The 15951-nt window shown below is 43.1% G+C and overlaps 1 protein-coding gene across 1 annotated transcript; it reads right to left on the reverse strand.

The window, feature by feature from the left end:
- Positions 1 to 6547: 6547 nt before the first annotated feature.
- On the reverse strand, positions 6548 to 15349 carry LOC124128325 (cation-dependent mannose-6-phosphate receptor-like). Its single transcript, XM_046491721.2, has 7 exons — positions 15161 to 15349; positions 13666 to 13756; positions 11703 to 11824; positions 10088 to 10172; positions 9584 to 9681; positions 8699 to 8825; positions 6548 to 6999 (listed from the first exon to the last, which is right to left on the reverse strand). The coding sequence occupies exons 1-7, from the start codon at positions 15316 to 15318 to the stop codon at positions 6937 to 6939; spliced, it is 744 nt and encodes a 247-aa protein (XP_046347677.1). The 5' UTR covers positions 15319 to 15349; the 3' UTR covers positions 6548 to 6936.
- Positions 15350 to 15951: the final 602 nt, after the last annotated feature.

Consider the following 15951-nt stretch of genomic DNA (forward strand, 5'->3'; position numbering starts at 1 on the left):
ATGGTTACCAGGAAATTTTGTTTATGTTTTTTGTTGTGTGAATCGGATTTATCAATATCGTAGGAAAATGACCTCAAACAAATAGAAAACAAACAAAAACACCCATACGTATTTCAATGATGGCAGCTGGCATTAATTTGTGAAAGGAAAATTATATCCTGCCCCGACGGCAAGTACCCATTGTGTATTGTGATAAACACATATACAAACAAATGTGACCGTCACAAACATTATATGCAGCACTAGCGAATAAATGCTCAACAATTATTTATTACAAAACTGGGGCGGTCGGGTAGCCTAGTGGTTAAAGCGTTCGCTCGTCACGCCGAAAACCCGGGTTCGATTCCCGACATTGGTACAATGTGTGAAGCCCATTTCTGGTGTTCCCCGCCGTGATATTGCTGGGATATTGCTACAAGCGGCGTAAAACCATACTCACTATTACAAAACTTATAAAACCTGGTACTAGCCGGTATGAATGAACTCGGGAACTCAAGTATGATATGATATGAGGCGACCTCATATTTGATAATGCCAGGATCGGGACACAGAGGTGTGAGGATCTGATTGAAATAAGGAAATAACGATTGAATGTTTGATGCACCCAGCCCACACCACGAATCGGACTGTCACACAATGCAGTGAAAAACGTTTATTGTCAACCTTGGAATCTTGCTGACTCAGCATCTGGGGTATTTAATCCTCTCACATGTGACATTCGCGAGGCGTCTCTTCACGCTGATGATCAGATGTCTGTGTTTCCTCTGCCATTCCTGGTGGAGTATCTGATCCTCTCACGGGTGACATTCGCGAGGCGTCTCCTCACGCTGATGATCAGATGTCTGGGTTTCCTCTGCCATTCCTGGTTCAGTATCTAATCCTCTCACGGGTGACATTCGCGAGGCGTCTCCTCACGCTGATGATCAGATGTCTGGGTTTCCTCTGCCATTCCTGGTGGAGTATCTAATGCTCTTATGGGTGACATTCGCTAGGCGTCTCCTCACGCTGATGATCACATGTCTGGGTTTCCTCTGCTATTACTGGTGGAGTACCAGGATCAGTTCATTCAGGTTTTGAACTGGAGGGTCTCTATAGCTAGATCTCACTGGCGGCCAAGGTGACCTCAAAGGTGTTAAAAAGTGGTTCAGATCAGGTTTTTGTCTTTATTTTTCGAAATTGTATTTTGAATCAGGTGGTGCTTCAGTAATGTTAAAATGTATAGGTCGTATATTATTCTACATATACATTTATCCTTCTTGTGTCTGTGATGTTGACGATACAGTGAATGCTATTAATGAGTGTATAGTGTCGTCGACGCTAATATTGAACTCACTGCTGTATATAACAAAATCAAGTATAATTCCCTCATAGTAGTTGTAGTGGCGGTGGTAGTAGTAGTTGTAGTAGTGAGTGAGTGAGTGGGTTGGGTTTAACGCCACATTTAACAGTATTCCAGTTATATCACGGTGTGTCAGCTTAATGTGGGAGGAAAGCCCGAGGTGACGCAGGTCTCAGACATTTACCACTTTGGTAAAACAGGTATGGTGCTGACAAACCTGGAAACATAATAGGGGATGCAACTCTGCATAGCGAATCGCGGCGCCTTAGACAACTGGGCTATCCGTGCCCCCTGTAGTAGTAGTAGTAGTGGAAGTAGTAGTAATAGTATCAGTAGTAGTAGTATTAGTAGAAGTTGTAGTAGAAGTAGTAGTAGTAGTAGTAGTAGAAGAAGAAGTAGTAGTAGTGAAAGTAGTAGTAGTAGTATAGTAGTAGTAGTAGTAGTAGTTGTAGTAGTAGTAGAAGTAGTAGAAGTGATAGTAGTAGAATTAGCAGTGGCAGTGGTGGTAGTAGTAGTAGTAGTCGTAGTAGAAGTAGTAGTAGTAGAAGTAACAGTGGCTGTGGTGGTGGTAGTAGTAGTAGTAGTAGTAGTAGTAGTAGTAGTAGTAGTAGTAGTAGTAGTAGTAGTGATAGTGAGTGATTGAGTGGTTGAGTGAACGAGTTGGGTTTTACACCGCTTTTAACAGTATTACAGTTACATCACGGCGTGTCAGCTAAATGTGGGAGGAAAGCCCGAAGTGATGCATGGCTCAGACATTTACCACTTCGGTGAAACCCACGAGCACTGGTATGGTGCTGACAAACCTAGAAACATAATCGGGGCGAACCGGGATTGGCGTGTCCAAGGGACGCAACTCTGCATAGCAAATGACGGCGCCTTAGACGACTGGGCCACCCGTGCCCCCAGTAGTTGTCGATGTTGTGTTTCTAGGTTTGTCGGCACCATACCCGTGCTCGTGGGTTTCATCAAGTGGTAAAAGCCTGAGACCTGCATCACTTCGGGCTTTCCTCCCACATTAAAGTGACACGCCATGATATAACTGGAATACTGTTAAAAGCGGCGTTAAACCCAACTCACTCATTATACATCTGGTTTGTTATCACATGATAATTACATGTATTGGCCGAGAGATAAAGTGGGCTTCACTAGCCTAGGCTTACCTACTCATGCTGGCGTTGGAACGGTGTCTGTACACAACAATTGAACATTGTCCTTGTACTTTGAATGTACATTTATACATGACATTGCAGAACACACGACTTTGATTGCGTAATCAGTGGTATTGCTACATCAAATGACACATCTAAGATTGTACTGCCGCTTCACAGCGTTGCTGTATTACAAAGTCACAATTATCTTGTTGACTCTTGTTGACAATCATGTTGCTCTTTCTTTTCGCATCAACTTAGTAATACGAAGTTTTGTTGTTTTGTAAACAACCATGTTATTTCTTCATTTACGTATCAACTTAGTAATACGAAGTTTTGTTGTTTTGTAAAAAAACATGTTATTTCTTCATTTACGTATCAACTTAGTATTACGAAGTTTTGTTGTTTTGTAAACAACCATGTTATTTCTTCATTTACGTAGCAACTTAGTATCACGAAGTTTTGTGAACAACCATGTAATTTCTTCATTTACGTATCAATTTAGTACAACGAAGTTTTGTTGTTTTGTAAACAACCATGTTATTTCTTCATTTACGTATCAACTTAGTATTACGAAGTTTTGTTGTTTTGTAAACAACCATGTAATTTCTTCATTTACGTATCAACGTAGAAGGACGAAGTTGTGTTGTTATTATGTTAAGTAATAACTTCGTATTACGAAGTTTTGTCGTTTCTTGACAACCAGTACGTTCTGTCTCATCCGACATTTTGTATTGAGTCTAAATTTTGTTTGTTGTGGCTGCTTGTTTTGTTTTTAACGTCGCAATCAACATTGTTCCAGCTGTATGACGGCGGCGCGTGTAAAGTATCGTGTCTGGACCAGACAAACCAGTGACTGATATTATGAGCAACATTCCACCTGATCCATTCTGTCGCTTCTGACGACAAGCAGGGGTTGCTGGACACCAGATCTTACCCGGAATCTCCGCGAGGGTGGTCATATATCAATCCATGTCTAAAACCAAATGAACTTCGAGTATGCATGGATACCAGTAATTCGAGTTTTAGACGCGTGGATACCAGCAATTCGAGTTTTAGACACGTGGATACCAGTAATTCGACTTCAGACACGTGGATACAAGTACTTCGAGTTTCAGACGCGTGGGTACCAGTAATTCGACTTTCAGACGCGTGGAAACCAGTAATTCAAGTTTCAGACGCGTGGATACCAGTAATTCAAGTTTCAGACGCGTGGATACCAGTAATTCGAGTTTCAGACGCGTGGGTACCAGTAATTCGAGTTTCAGACACGTGGATACCAGTAATTCGACTTTCAGACACGTGGATACAAGTAATTCGAGTTTCAGACGCGTGGATACCAGTAATTCGACATTCAGACGCGTTGATACTAGTAATTCAAATTTCAGACACGTGGATACCAGTAATTCGACTTTCAGACACGTGGATACCAGTAATTCGACTTCCAGACGCGTGGATACCAGTAATTCAAGTTTCAGACGCGTGGATACCAGTAATTCGATTTTCAGACGCGTGGATACCAGTAATTCGACTTTCAGACGCATGGATACCAGTAATTCGACTTTCAGACACGTGGATACCAGTAATTCGAGTGTCAGACGCGTGGATACCAGTAATTCGACTTTCAGACGCGTGGATACCAGTAATTCGACTTTCAGACGCATGGATACCAGTAATTCGACTTTCAGACACGTGGATACCAGTAATTCAAGTTTCAGACGCGTGGATACCAGTAATTCGACTTTCAGACACGAGGATACCAGTAATTCGAGTTTCAGACACATGGATACCAGTAATTCGAGTTTCAGACACGTGGATACCAGTAACTCGAATTTCAGGCGCGTGGATACCAGTAATTCGAGTTTCAGACGCGTGGATACCAGTAATTCGAGTTTCAGAAAGACCCGTGAAGATCCGTGATAGAATAGGTCTTCAGCAACCAATGCTTGCCGTAAAAGGCGACTATGTTTGTCGTAAGAGGCGACTAACGGGATCGGGTGGTCAGGCTCGCTGACTTGGTTCATGCATAGCATCGTATCCCAATTGCGTGGATCGATGCTCATGATGTCAATCACTGGATTGCCTGGTCCAGACTCGATTATTTACAGACCGCCGTCATATAGCTGGAATATTGCTGAGTGTGGCGTAAAAAAACAAACGCAACGCAAAGAGTTTCAGACAAAAGAAATAGGCACAGATGATCCACTTCTTTGAAGTCTGACGCTGTTTTCCCTCGATACTAAAGCGGGGGACACCAGGAATGACCCTCAGTGTAAATATGTAGGTAAACAAACTGGAACAATGGTATCCCCCAATTGCAATAGCCCAGTGTACAACAGAGACGTTAACAAGAGGCAAGAATTCATACAGTGTTATACTCGTGTTGAGACTTTTACTGCATATGAAATGTGATAAATATGTGATAGAAGATGGAAGGTTAGAGTGAGTGAGTTGGGTTTAACGCCGCTTTTAACATTATTCCAGTTATATCACGGCGTGTCAGCTTAATTTGGGAGGAAAGCCCGAAGTGGTGCAGGTCTAAGACGTTTACCACTTCGGTGAAACCCAAGAGCATGGGTATAGTGCTGACAAACCTAGAAACATAATTGGGGCGAACCGGGATTCGAACCCACAAATCATAGGTTTCTGGCGTGCCCTAGGGACGCAACTCTGCACAGGGAATCGCGGCGCATTAGACGACTGGGCCACCCTGACCCCCGAAGATGGGTCAGTCTGATCTGAGGACGGTTTATGTGAACGATAGACGACAGACTACGATAGACGTTGATTTTCACACGAAAACTCACTAAACGATCAGACCGCCTCCGTGGTCTTGTGGTAGAGCGTCCGCCCGGAGAGCGGAAGGTCCAGGGTTCGATCCCGGGCCGCGTCATACAAAAAGACGTTAAAAGATTGTACTTGTTGTTACCCTGTCTGGCGCTCGGCATTAAGGGGCTAAAACAAGGACCGGTCGGCTCGGAGTCAGTATACTGTGTCTGAGTGGGTTATTCATGTTAAACTGCTGCATGGTATCTCAGCGAGCTAGCACTATAAATCGACATCAGTCCGGACTAGTACAAGCAGCCACACACACACGTGCATGCACGTCGCTATATAAGTGCAATAATGTTGGACGCGAGGTTAAACCCAATTTCACCTCACCTCACTAAACGATCAAAACAATGGTCAATACTTCACAGGTTTGCATGTACGACGTTCCCCTATCACCCATTGATACATACAGCTGCCATGCGCTGCAATAGGGACGGTTGTGAAGTCAGGAAATGGCGCCGTGTATAATCAATGACCTCTACTCCGTGCATAAACTCCACGTTTCGGTAGAGGACATTTTCAAATGTGAAGCATCAGTGACAAAAATGATGTCCGATGCAATTTCATATTTTGACTAGTATCATATGTTCCCGTGTTTTGTTTAGGTGAACAATTGACTTGCCTTTGCATGTGTTTGTGACGGGTGCCACCCGTGGGACAGGATACGCACCTTTTCGCGAACACCTTGTGTCACCACTATTTGATAGTGATTCATAAACATACAACCGACTCTGCTTTATGCAGAGGCTTCTATTGGATATGGAAAGGGTTTTGTCGCTTTATTTTAGGATCTTGTGGCGGTTTTATAGTGCTAGCCCACTGAGATACCATGCTGCCGTTTAACATGAATACCCCACTCAGGCACAGTATACTGACTCCGAGCCGAACAGTCCTTAAATCGCCTTAATGCCTAGCGCCAGGCATGGTAACAACAAATACCATCTTTAACGTCTTTTGGTATGCAGTGGCCAGGAGATCGAACCCCGATCTTCCGCTCTCCCGGCAGACGTTCTGTTCACTTGACCACGGACAACTTGCACAAAGCGATCTTAGTGCTATGACTATTGTAAGCCTGTTTAAGTATTGGAGTTACGATCATCTTAGCGCTAAGATAGCTTTGAGTAAGTTGGCCCAGGTCGTAAGGCAGAGCGACCGGATGTATTCTCGGGTGACGTAGAGAAGTAAGATCAAAACTGGAATAACGTTATTTCGAATAAAAAATACGACATTTAAAATGTTGGTTATATTTTGATATAGACAGAATAAAATTGTAAAATTCACATAAACTGATGCACTCCAAAGCAATCCAAATCGTCGATACTCGGAAGGAAGCCATTCGACATCTTGGACATTTTGGATCTGGCGATCACTTCACATATGAACGTTTTGAATAATCGCTGATTCCACGTTATTTCGGTAAAAAGGTTTTCTCTTGCGATTTGTCACGTGATAAAAAAGTGGTAGTCTCATGGGATGATATGTGGTACAGTCACGTGATGAAAAGTGGTACTGTCACGAGATTGAAGGTGGTACTGTCACGTGATGAAAGGTGGTAGTGTCACGTGATTGAAGGTGGTACTGTCACGTGATGAACGATGACACAGGATGAACCTCTTCCTACAATTTGTCGTAAGTGCTGCCGCGTTGTTTGATACAGCCGATGGTAAACAAGGCTCCGTCCTGTTGAAAACCAGGGCATAAATTCATTTTTACAATGTCTTTGTAAATGCGACCCATCAATTCTAACATAAGTCAGTGGTGGATGCATACACTGGACACACAAAAAGATGCCTTTATAATGCCTCAAAGTGAGATTGACCAATCGGAAAGCATAACTACTAACCCCTTATGATGCCGTTTACCGTCAGTAAAAATCCAAAATTGTTGCCCCTGACCTAATATGAGACCGTAAACCGTCAGTAACAGCCATTTTTGATTTTCCAACACCCACCTCACATACATGTATTTCACATGACAATTCTGGTACAGAAATTCGTTATTCGACACTTTTGTGTTTTAATATCATTAATTATTATTGTGATGTGCATGACTTTTTAAAGAAACCACGTCCGTGACTTTATCGATGTAAATTGTAGAGAAAAAACGGAAGTCATTGATTTACAAATAGCGTAGAAACAAACGTCATAGAACATATCATAGGACGACGTCACAAACAAGAATCGTGACGTCATTGACGTTACATAGCAACAGCATTGATAGCAGCCCGTCGTCCAAGTCACAGTGGCCCGCCCCTGCCCTTATATTGCTCGAATATTGCTAAAAAGCCTCATAAAGCCATACTCACTCACTCACTCACTTACTACAGTGTTCCGCAGATTTCTGATAACGAGCGAACATTTTATCCATGTTAACTACAATATACTCTTCAAAAATAGAAACGCAATACGGATATTTTTGGCCATAAAAGCAAAATTAGCTGACCAAGAGGTACAAGATGAAGAGGTTTAATGTGTGATAGTGTCAGTGACAAATTTCCCGGATTAAATTACCCCAACAAGGACGCTTTATTGATGGTAGCGGACCTTCACCTTCGACTTTTCCTATGTACCGATTACTGAGATGACTACAATCACCAAGTGTTCTATCCTCAACATTTTGGCTCAATACCTTGTACGGTTCCTCGTATAAATGTTTTTCCTAACGTTCACATAAAGTGCATTATATATTCCATTGTTAACGGTTGTGTTTACATTAAAGCGTTGTATCGGAAACATACGTACTGCAATTTACATCGGTTGTAAGTGTCAAGTTTATATTTTGACATAACATGTGCGATATAAAAATACCAGCTGCAGATAGTGTTAACTTGTAGGCATAACAAATTCTTTATAGTGTCTTCAGTTGCCGTATAGGGTGTCATATTAGGTTATAGGCACTATTTTTCTGTAACACTGTAACTAATGATACAGGATACATATATGGATACATACTAAAGATACACACATGGGATACAAAGACATGATACGTAGGGACTGACCATCGAGAGTTAAAGCAATTGATACAATGACACGTTGTAGTTTAAAGTTTACTGTAAAAAGTCAACTATTTGCATCGTGTCACAACATCACCGAGGGGCGGTCGGGTAGCTCAGTGGTTGAAGCGTTCGCTCGTCACGCCGAAGACCCGAGTTCGATTCCCGACATGGGTACAATGAATGAAGTCCACTTCTGGTTTTCCCCGCCTTGATATTGCTGGAATATTGCTAAAAGCGCCGTAAAACTCACTACATCGCTGAATCATGTCTTGATTTTTTAAAAATTCATTACATACCAATTTCATAAGCGTTTCTCTCTTCTCCCTTATTTGCTCCCACCAGTATAGTGCAAACAGGAATACTATCACAACACGGTCCACTCACCTTAACCAGTCCAGGTAGGGCCGACCAGAACCCCCTGTTCGGTAGCATCTCCACCCCCTCCTTGCCCCCACGGTAACGGTTAAAGGTCATCCCAGCGACTAGGTAGATGAACCCGAACACGATCACCCTGGAAACAGTAGACACAACACACCCAGTCATCTCTTGCATACTCGAGGGTCTATGTTTCACGTGGTGCCTGTTGCCAGTAAATGCCTCTATGCTGTAATTCGTGGCATTTTGTAAACGGACACATTGGCCTCGTGTAGTTAGTGAAATCCTTAAGCGCAATATTGAAATCAATACAATTTGACGTAGACGAAGCCATGCGCACTTCAGTTTTAATTACATCACTTCCAGTTTGGGAAACACGTGGGTAATGCAAGACAAATTTTAAAAAGATTGCTTCTAGTCACTTCAAAAAAAAGGAGTTCAATGCAATTCATGACCTTCACCTTCATGTTCAGTCAATTATTTCTTGTCATAAACATATCATACCAACCTGGGTTTTGTTCAGTTAAAGATGAAGCAGAGCTAGCTTACGAATGACCAGTCTAGTGGCCTTGACCTACAATCATGTTCTCCCTAAACCTTTACACTTCCATGTCGTACTCTTCAGATAAAACTTCTTGAGTATTCATGAACATAATGCAGATCCCGCCCCAGGGATATCATGTGCAGTAACTCCTTCTCGTGTTAGGCAGTACAAAAACATTTTGAGGTTATGACCTTGAGGATAACCTTGACCCTTGACATGACTGATCAATGTACGCATTTAATAGCTCGAGTTTACAAGCTGACCCTGTTATCATATGCCTGATCCTATCAAAACTCGGCGAATGCGTTAGTCTGAACTGTGGGAAAAATAGACCTTCATCGGAAACTCACAAAATCAGTAGAATCGTGCCTCCGCTTAGCCCTTCGTCGGGCGGACCCAAGGCGGAACATCCGCCTGCACATGCGCACTGGCTTCTTAACTCCAGATGCTAAAAATAATAGTGAATACATCAAAGTAAGGGATCGGGGTGGCTGGTCTACATGAAACATTCTTCCCTAAATAATGTTCAAATTAATAACTTTTTTATTTGAAAAAATACAACTGTCATTTATACACCTGGCATCAAGTTTTATTTCAATCGAGTCAAATGTATTTTAAAACTTATATTTGCAGGTACATATCGTCTTTCATCACTAAATACATAATAAATGTAGTGAATACCAATCGAGAGGCAGTTAGGTATGAAGGTGTATATTAATTAACTTAAGACTTTCAGGTAAGTCAAGGGAGGTAAGTCAATGGAGGTAGTCAAGTGTTATGGGGAAGATAATTATCGTTCCGAGATGTCCGTGTGTGAGATGGCAAGTGCCGATAGTAGTTGTAGTGTCACGTACATACTGCTGAGGAGAAGTCTCCCCCTGAACCGTCACGATGGGTTCTTCCAGGTCGGGGTCACATATAGCTGTCACGAAGGTTTCCCTGCAAAAAGAGACATTTACAAAACATGGTATTAAATATTGCTGAAAGAACTCACTCGGAGATTATGAAAGACGCTCAAGGGAGGTGCAATTATATATCATACTTGACTTGGAAAACAGAGTTGATGAAGTGGAAGCCCCTGCTTGTAGGTTTATTGGTGCTGAAGATGATAACCTGTCAATTCAAATCGTACCCTGATCGTGTGGAGTGCATAGAATGGTAGTCCTATCTTGTGGAATGTATTGATTGGTATTCGGATCTTATGTAGTGCATGGTGCCCTGATCTTGTGGAGTGCATAGAATGGTGATCCGATCTTGTGGAGTGCATAGATTAGAACACTGATCTTATGTAGTGACTGGTACCCTGATCTTGTGGCGTGCATAGATTAGAACACTGATCTTATGGAGTGCATGGTGCCCTGATCTTGTGGAGTGCAAAACATGGTATCCCTAGCTTGTGGCGTGCATTGGTTAGAACACTGATCTTATGTAGTGACTGTTACCCTGATCTTGTGGCGTGCATTGATTAGAACACTGATCTTATGTAGTGCATGGTACCCTGATCTTGTGGAGGGCATTGATTAGAACACTGATCTTATGTAGTGCATGGTACCCTGATCTTGTGGCGTGCATTGATTAGAACACTGATCTTATGAAGTGCATGGTACCCTGATCTTGTGGCGTGCATTGATTAGAACACTGATCTTATGTAGTGCATGGTACCCTGATCTTGTGGAGTGCATTGATTAGAACACTGATCTTATGTAGAGCATGGTGCCCTGATCTTGTTGCGTGCATAGATTAGAACACTGATCTTATGTAGTGCATGGTACCCTGATCTTGTGGAGTACATAGATTAGAACACTGATCTTATGTAGTGACTGGTACCCTGATCTTATGGAGTGCATAGATGAGAAAACTGATATTATGTAGTGACTGGTACCCTGATCTTGTGGCGTGCAAAGATTAGAACACTGATCTTATGTAGTGACTGGTAGCCTGATCTTGTGGCGTACATTGATTAGAACACTGATCTTATGTAGTGCATGGTACCCTGATCCTGTGGCGTGCATAGATTAGAACACTGATCTTATGTAGTGCATGGTACCCTGATCCTGTGGCGTGCATTGATTAGAACACTGATCTTATGTAGTGCATGGTACCCTGATCTTGTGGAGTACATAGATTAGAACACTGATCTTATGTAGTGACTGGTATCCCGATCTTGTGGCGTGCATCTATTGGTACCCTCCTGTGGAATGCATGGGACCCCGCTCTTTTCCAGATCTAATATCAGTAGCCCAAATTAAGTTTAAAAATTCGTCAATAAACACGGGTAACATTTTCCAAATTTCAAAAGCACTATCTTGAAACCTTTTCATCAACAGACTGCCCTGACATAACTGACTGCGTCATAAAAACAACAAACAAACAATCAACAAATGTGACACTCCCTATTACAAGCACTGGCTTCCCATCTGCATCACAGCCAGACCGTGGGGTGATTTATGAGATGCTGGACTCGCCTACCTGAAGATTTCTGTTGTGGCGCTGTAGTACACCTGTATGTTGCTGCCGTCGTACGACCACGTCGCTGAATCCTGTCCGCCCAAGTTGTAGAACTCGGTAAGCTCAGGGGTTGTCTGACATACCTGTAGAGTATAGTGTGTGTGTTACAGTAGAAGTGACCATAGTGTGACACGTGTGTTACAGTACACGTTGACATAGTGTGCCAAGTGTGTTACAGTACACGTGGACTTAGTGTGCCAAGTGTGTTACAGTACACGTGGCCATACTGTGACAAGTGTGTGTTACAGTACACGTGGTCATAGTGTGACAAGTGTGTGTTACAGTACACGTGGCCATACTGTGACAAGTGTGTGTTACAGTACACGTGGTCATAGTGTGACAAGTGTGTGTTACAGTACACGTGGTCATAGTGGGACAAGTGTGTGTTACAGTACACGTGGTCATAGTGGGACAAGTCTGTGTTACATTACACATGGACATAGTGTGACAAGTGTGTGTTACATTACACCTGATCATAGTGTGACAAGTGTGTGTTACATTACACGTGGCCATAGTGTGACAAGTGTGTGTTACAGAACACGTGGACATTGTGTGACAAGTGTGTGTTACAGTACACATGGACATAGTGTGACAAGTGTGTGTTACAGAACACGTGGACATTGTGTGACAAGTGTGTGTTACAGAACACGTGGACATAGTGTGACAAGTGTGTGTTACATTACACGTGGACATTGTGTGACAAGTGTGTGTTACAGAACACGTGGACATATCGTGACAAGTGTGTGTTGAAGTACACGTGATCATAGTGTGACAAGTGTGTGTTGAAGTACACGTGATCATAGTGTGACAAGTGTGTGTTACATTACACGTGATCATAGTGTGACAAGTGTGTGTTACAGTACACGTGGCCATACTGTGACAAGTGTGTTTTACAGTACACGTGGCCATAGTGTGACAAGTGTGTGTTACAGTACACGTGGCCATAGTGTGACAAGTGTGTTTTACAGTACACGTGGCCATAGTGTGACAAGTGTGTGTTTCAGTACACGTGGCCATAGTGCGACAAGTGTGTGTTACAGAACACTTTGACATAGTGTGACAAGTGTGTGTTACAGTACACGTTGTCATAGTGTGACAAGTGTGTGTTGAAGTACACGTGATCATAGTGTGACAAGTGTGTGTTACAGTACACGTGGCCATACTGTGACAAGTGTGTTTTACAGTACACGTGGCCATAGTGTGACAAGTGTGTGTTACAGTACACGTGGCCATAGTGTGACAAGTGTGTTTTACAGTACACGTGGCCATAGTGTGACAAGTGTGTGTTTCAGTACACGTGGCCATAGTGTGACAAGTGTGTGTTTCAGTACACGTGGCCATACTGTGACAAGTGTGTTTTACAGTACACGTGGCCATAGTGTGACAAGTGTGTGTTACAGTACACGTGGCCATAGTGTGACAAGTGTGTTTTACAGTACACGTGGCCATAGTGTGACAAGTGTGTGTTTCAGTACACGTGGCCATAGTGTGACAAGTGTGTGTTACAGAACACTTTGACATAGTGTGACAAGTGTGTGTTACAGTACACGTTGTCATAGTGTGACAAGTGTGTGTTGAAGTACACGTGATCATAGTGTGACAAGTGTGTGTTACAGTACACGTGGCTAGAGTGTGACAAGTGTGTGTTTCAGTACACGTGGCCATAGTGTGACAAGTGTGTGTTACAGTACACGTTGTCATAGTGTGACAAGTGTGTGTTGAAGTACACGTGATCATAGTGTGACAAGTGTGTGTTACAGTACACGTGGCTAGAGTGTGACAAGTGTGTGTTTCAGTACACGTGGCCATAGTGTGACAAGTGTGTGTTACAGAACACTTGGACATAGTGTGACAATTGTGTGTTACAGTACACGTGGCCATAGTGTGACAAGTGTGTGTTACAGTAGACGTTGCCGGTACTTACGGCGACGTTGGTGCAGGAGCCAGTGTCGAAGGCGAAGCAGGGGTTGTAGTTGTACAGGAAGGAGTCGGAAGACGATGGAACCCCTTCAAATCTGAAATACAGTAAATTCGTTTATAACGAACACGCTTATAATGAACTGACTGATGTAACGAACTGTTGTTTGCTCCCGTCTATGTGCTGTATATATGATGTATATATGATTATAACGAAGTACGGTTATAACGAACTAAAATTAGTGGCCCCTTTGAGTTCGTTATAACCGTAGTTTACTGAACCCCAAAACATGAAGTATATACATTCATTTTAATTCTGATTTCAAGGGCGGTCGGGTAGCTTAGTGGTTAAAGCGTTCGCTCGTCACGCCGAAAACCCGGGTTCGATTGCCGACATGGGTACAATGTGTGAAGCCCATTTCTGGTGTCCCCCGCCGTGATATTGCTGGAATATTGCTAAAAAAGTGGCGTAAACCATACTCACTCACTCACTCTGATTTCAAACAACATTTACTTCAGACGCATTGGGTTCATTTGAGACACATTATCTTCATATCTTGACATTTTCTGTGTCCTCAACGAGCTGTTAAAGTGCAAAACCAGTGACTCGTGTACAATAATATTCCGCCGGGATCCTAAAGAATATCAGACATCTCGCTGGACAGGACTGATATGTGTGATGAATGTGTGTTCAAACTGCACTTTTTTAATATCCAGTTACACATTAATAACCCAAAAAGACTGTACATATAGCTCGGGACAATAAGATTAAAAGGTGAGGTGAGGTGAAATTTGGTTTAACGTCCGCCCAAGTTTTAGCAGTGTGGGTTCAGCAACAACAAAACAAAACAAAACACAAAATATCGGTTTGAAGAACAAACGCTATTTACCAGTAACCCCGACTGATAGTATGCTTGTCAGGATCTCTTGAAAGGGATTCAACTTATCTATTAAATGCTGTTCGTACAACTTCAAGCTACAAAGACATGCAGAACTAATAACTACTACTGAGCTAACAGAACACACTGAAGACAAATTGTGATTCCTTCCTTCCTACCTAACTTCTTACTTAATTCCTTAGCAATTTGGGGGCACGGGTGGTCCAGTCCCTTGGTTGCATGCGTTCCTTGGGCACGCCAGAAACCTATGATTGTGGGTTCGAATCCCGGTTCGCCCCGATTATGTTTCTAGGTTTGTCAGCACCATACCCGTGCTCGTGGGTTTCACCGAACTGGTAAACGGCTGACACCTTCATCACTTGGGGCTTTCCTCCCACATCAAGCTGTCACGCCGTGATATAACTGGAATACTGTTAAAAGCGGCGTTAAGCCCAACTCACTCACTCCTTAGTAATTTATCGGCACTACCCGACATATATTCTGAAAGTTCTACATAGTATTTGCAAGTCATCCGGTTCAATATATCTGTGTTGATAAACACCAAGTTATCACTCATGCACATATACCCACTAGATAAACGATGTTATAAGAGTAATATCCGACCTAGCGCTTCCGACTTCGTTCCCGATGCTGGTGAAGTCCACGGTGCCACTGCCGTCGTCGAAGTCGCATGAGCAGGGGCCGTTGCCGACACATTGTTTACAGAGACAGGGGGAAATGAGCAGACAGATGGAGACGATGAGATTCACTGTAGACGACATCTTGGCGTGGTATCTCGCGTGACTACATCTTCATCGCCTTGTGACGCGAGATCAAAGGTTTCAGTGAGGTGTGTGATAAAGATAAACATATGCCTGGCAGGTGTTATCAGTTGTGCTGTAGGATACTCACTTATCACGGTGAGTGAGTGAGTGGATGGGTGGTTGGGTGTGTGGATGAGTGGTGAGTGAGAGAGTGAGTGGATGGATGAGTGAGTGAGTGAGTGAGTGAGTGAGTGAGTGAGTGAGTGAGTTGGATTTAACGCCGCTTTTAACAGTATTAAAGTGAGTGAGTGAGTGAGTGAGTTGGATTTAACGCCGCTTTTAACAGTATTAAAGTGAGTGAGTGAGTGAGTGAGTGAGTGAGTGAGTGAGTGAGTGAGTGAGCCGGCAAGCGGGCGAGCGGACGGGCAGGCCAGTGAGTGATTTACACCGCTTGAGAAATATTCACGGTTCGGACACCCGAAATGGCTTTCACCCAATTTACCAATGTAGGGAATCAAACCCGGTCCTTCGGCGTGTCGGGCGAACAATTTAACCACAATGCTAACCCACCGCCCCTGGTGAGTGAGTTTAGGTTCACGCCGCTTTTTCAGTTAAGTCAACTTAAATATGGTAGGCAAGCTGAAGTGATGC

Source organism: Haliotis rufescens, unplaced genomic scaffold (genome assembly GCF_023055435.1).
Source record: "Haliotis rufescens isolate VD_foot unplaced genomic scaffold, xgHalRufe1.0.p SCAF_10, whole genome shotgun sequence".
Classification (NCBI taxonomy): Eukaryota; Metazoa; Mollusca; class Gastropoda; order Lepetellida; family Haliotidae; genus Haliotis; species Haliotis rufescens.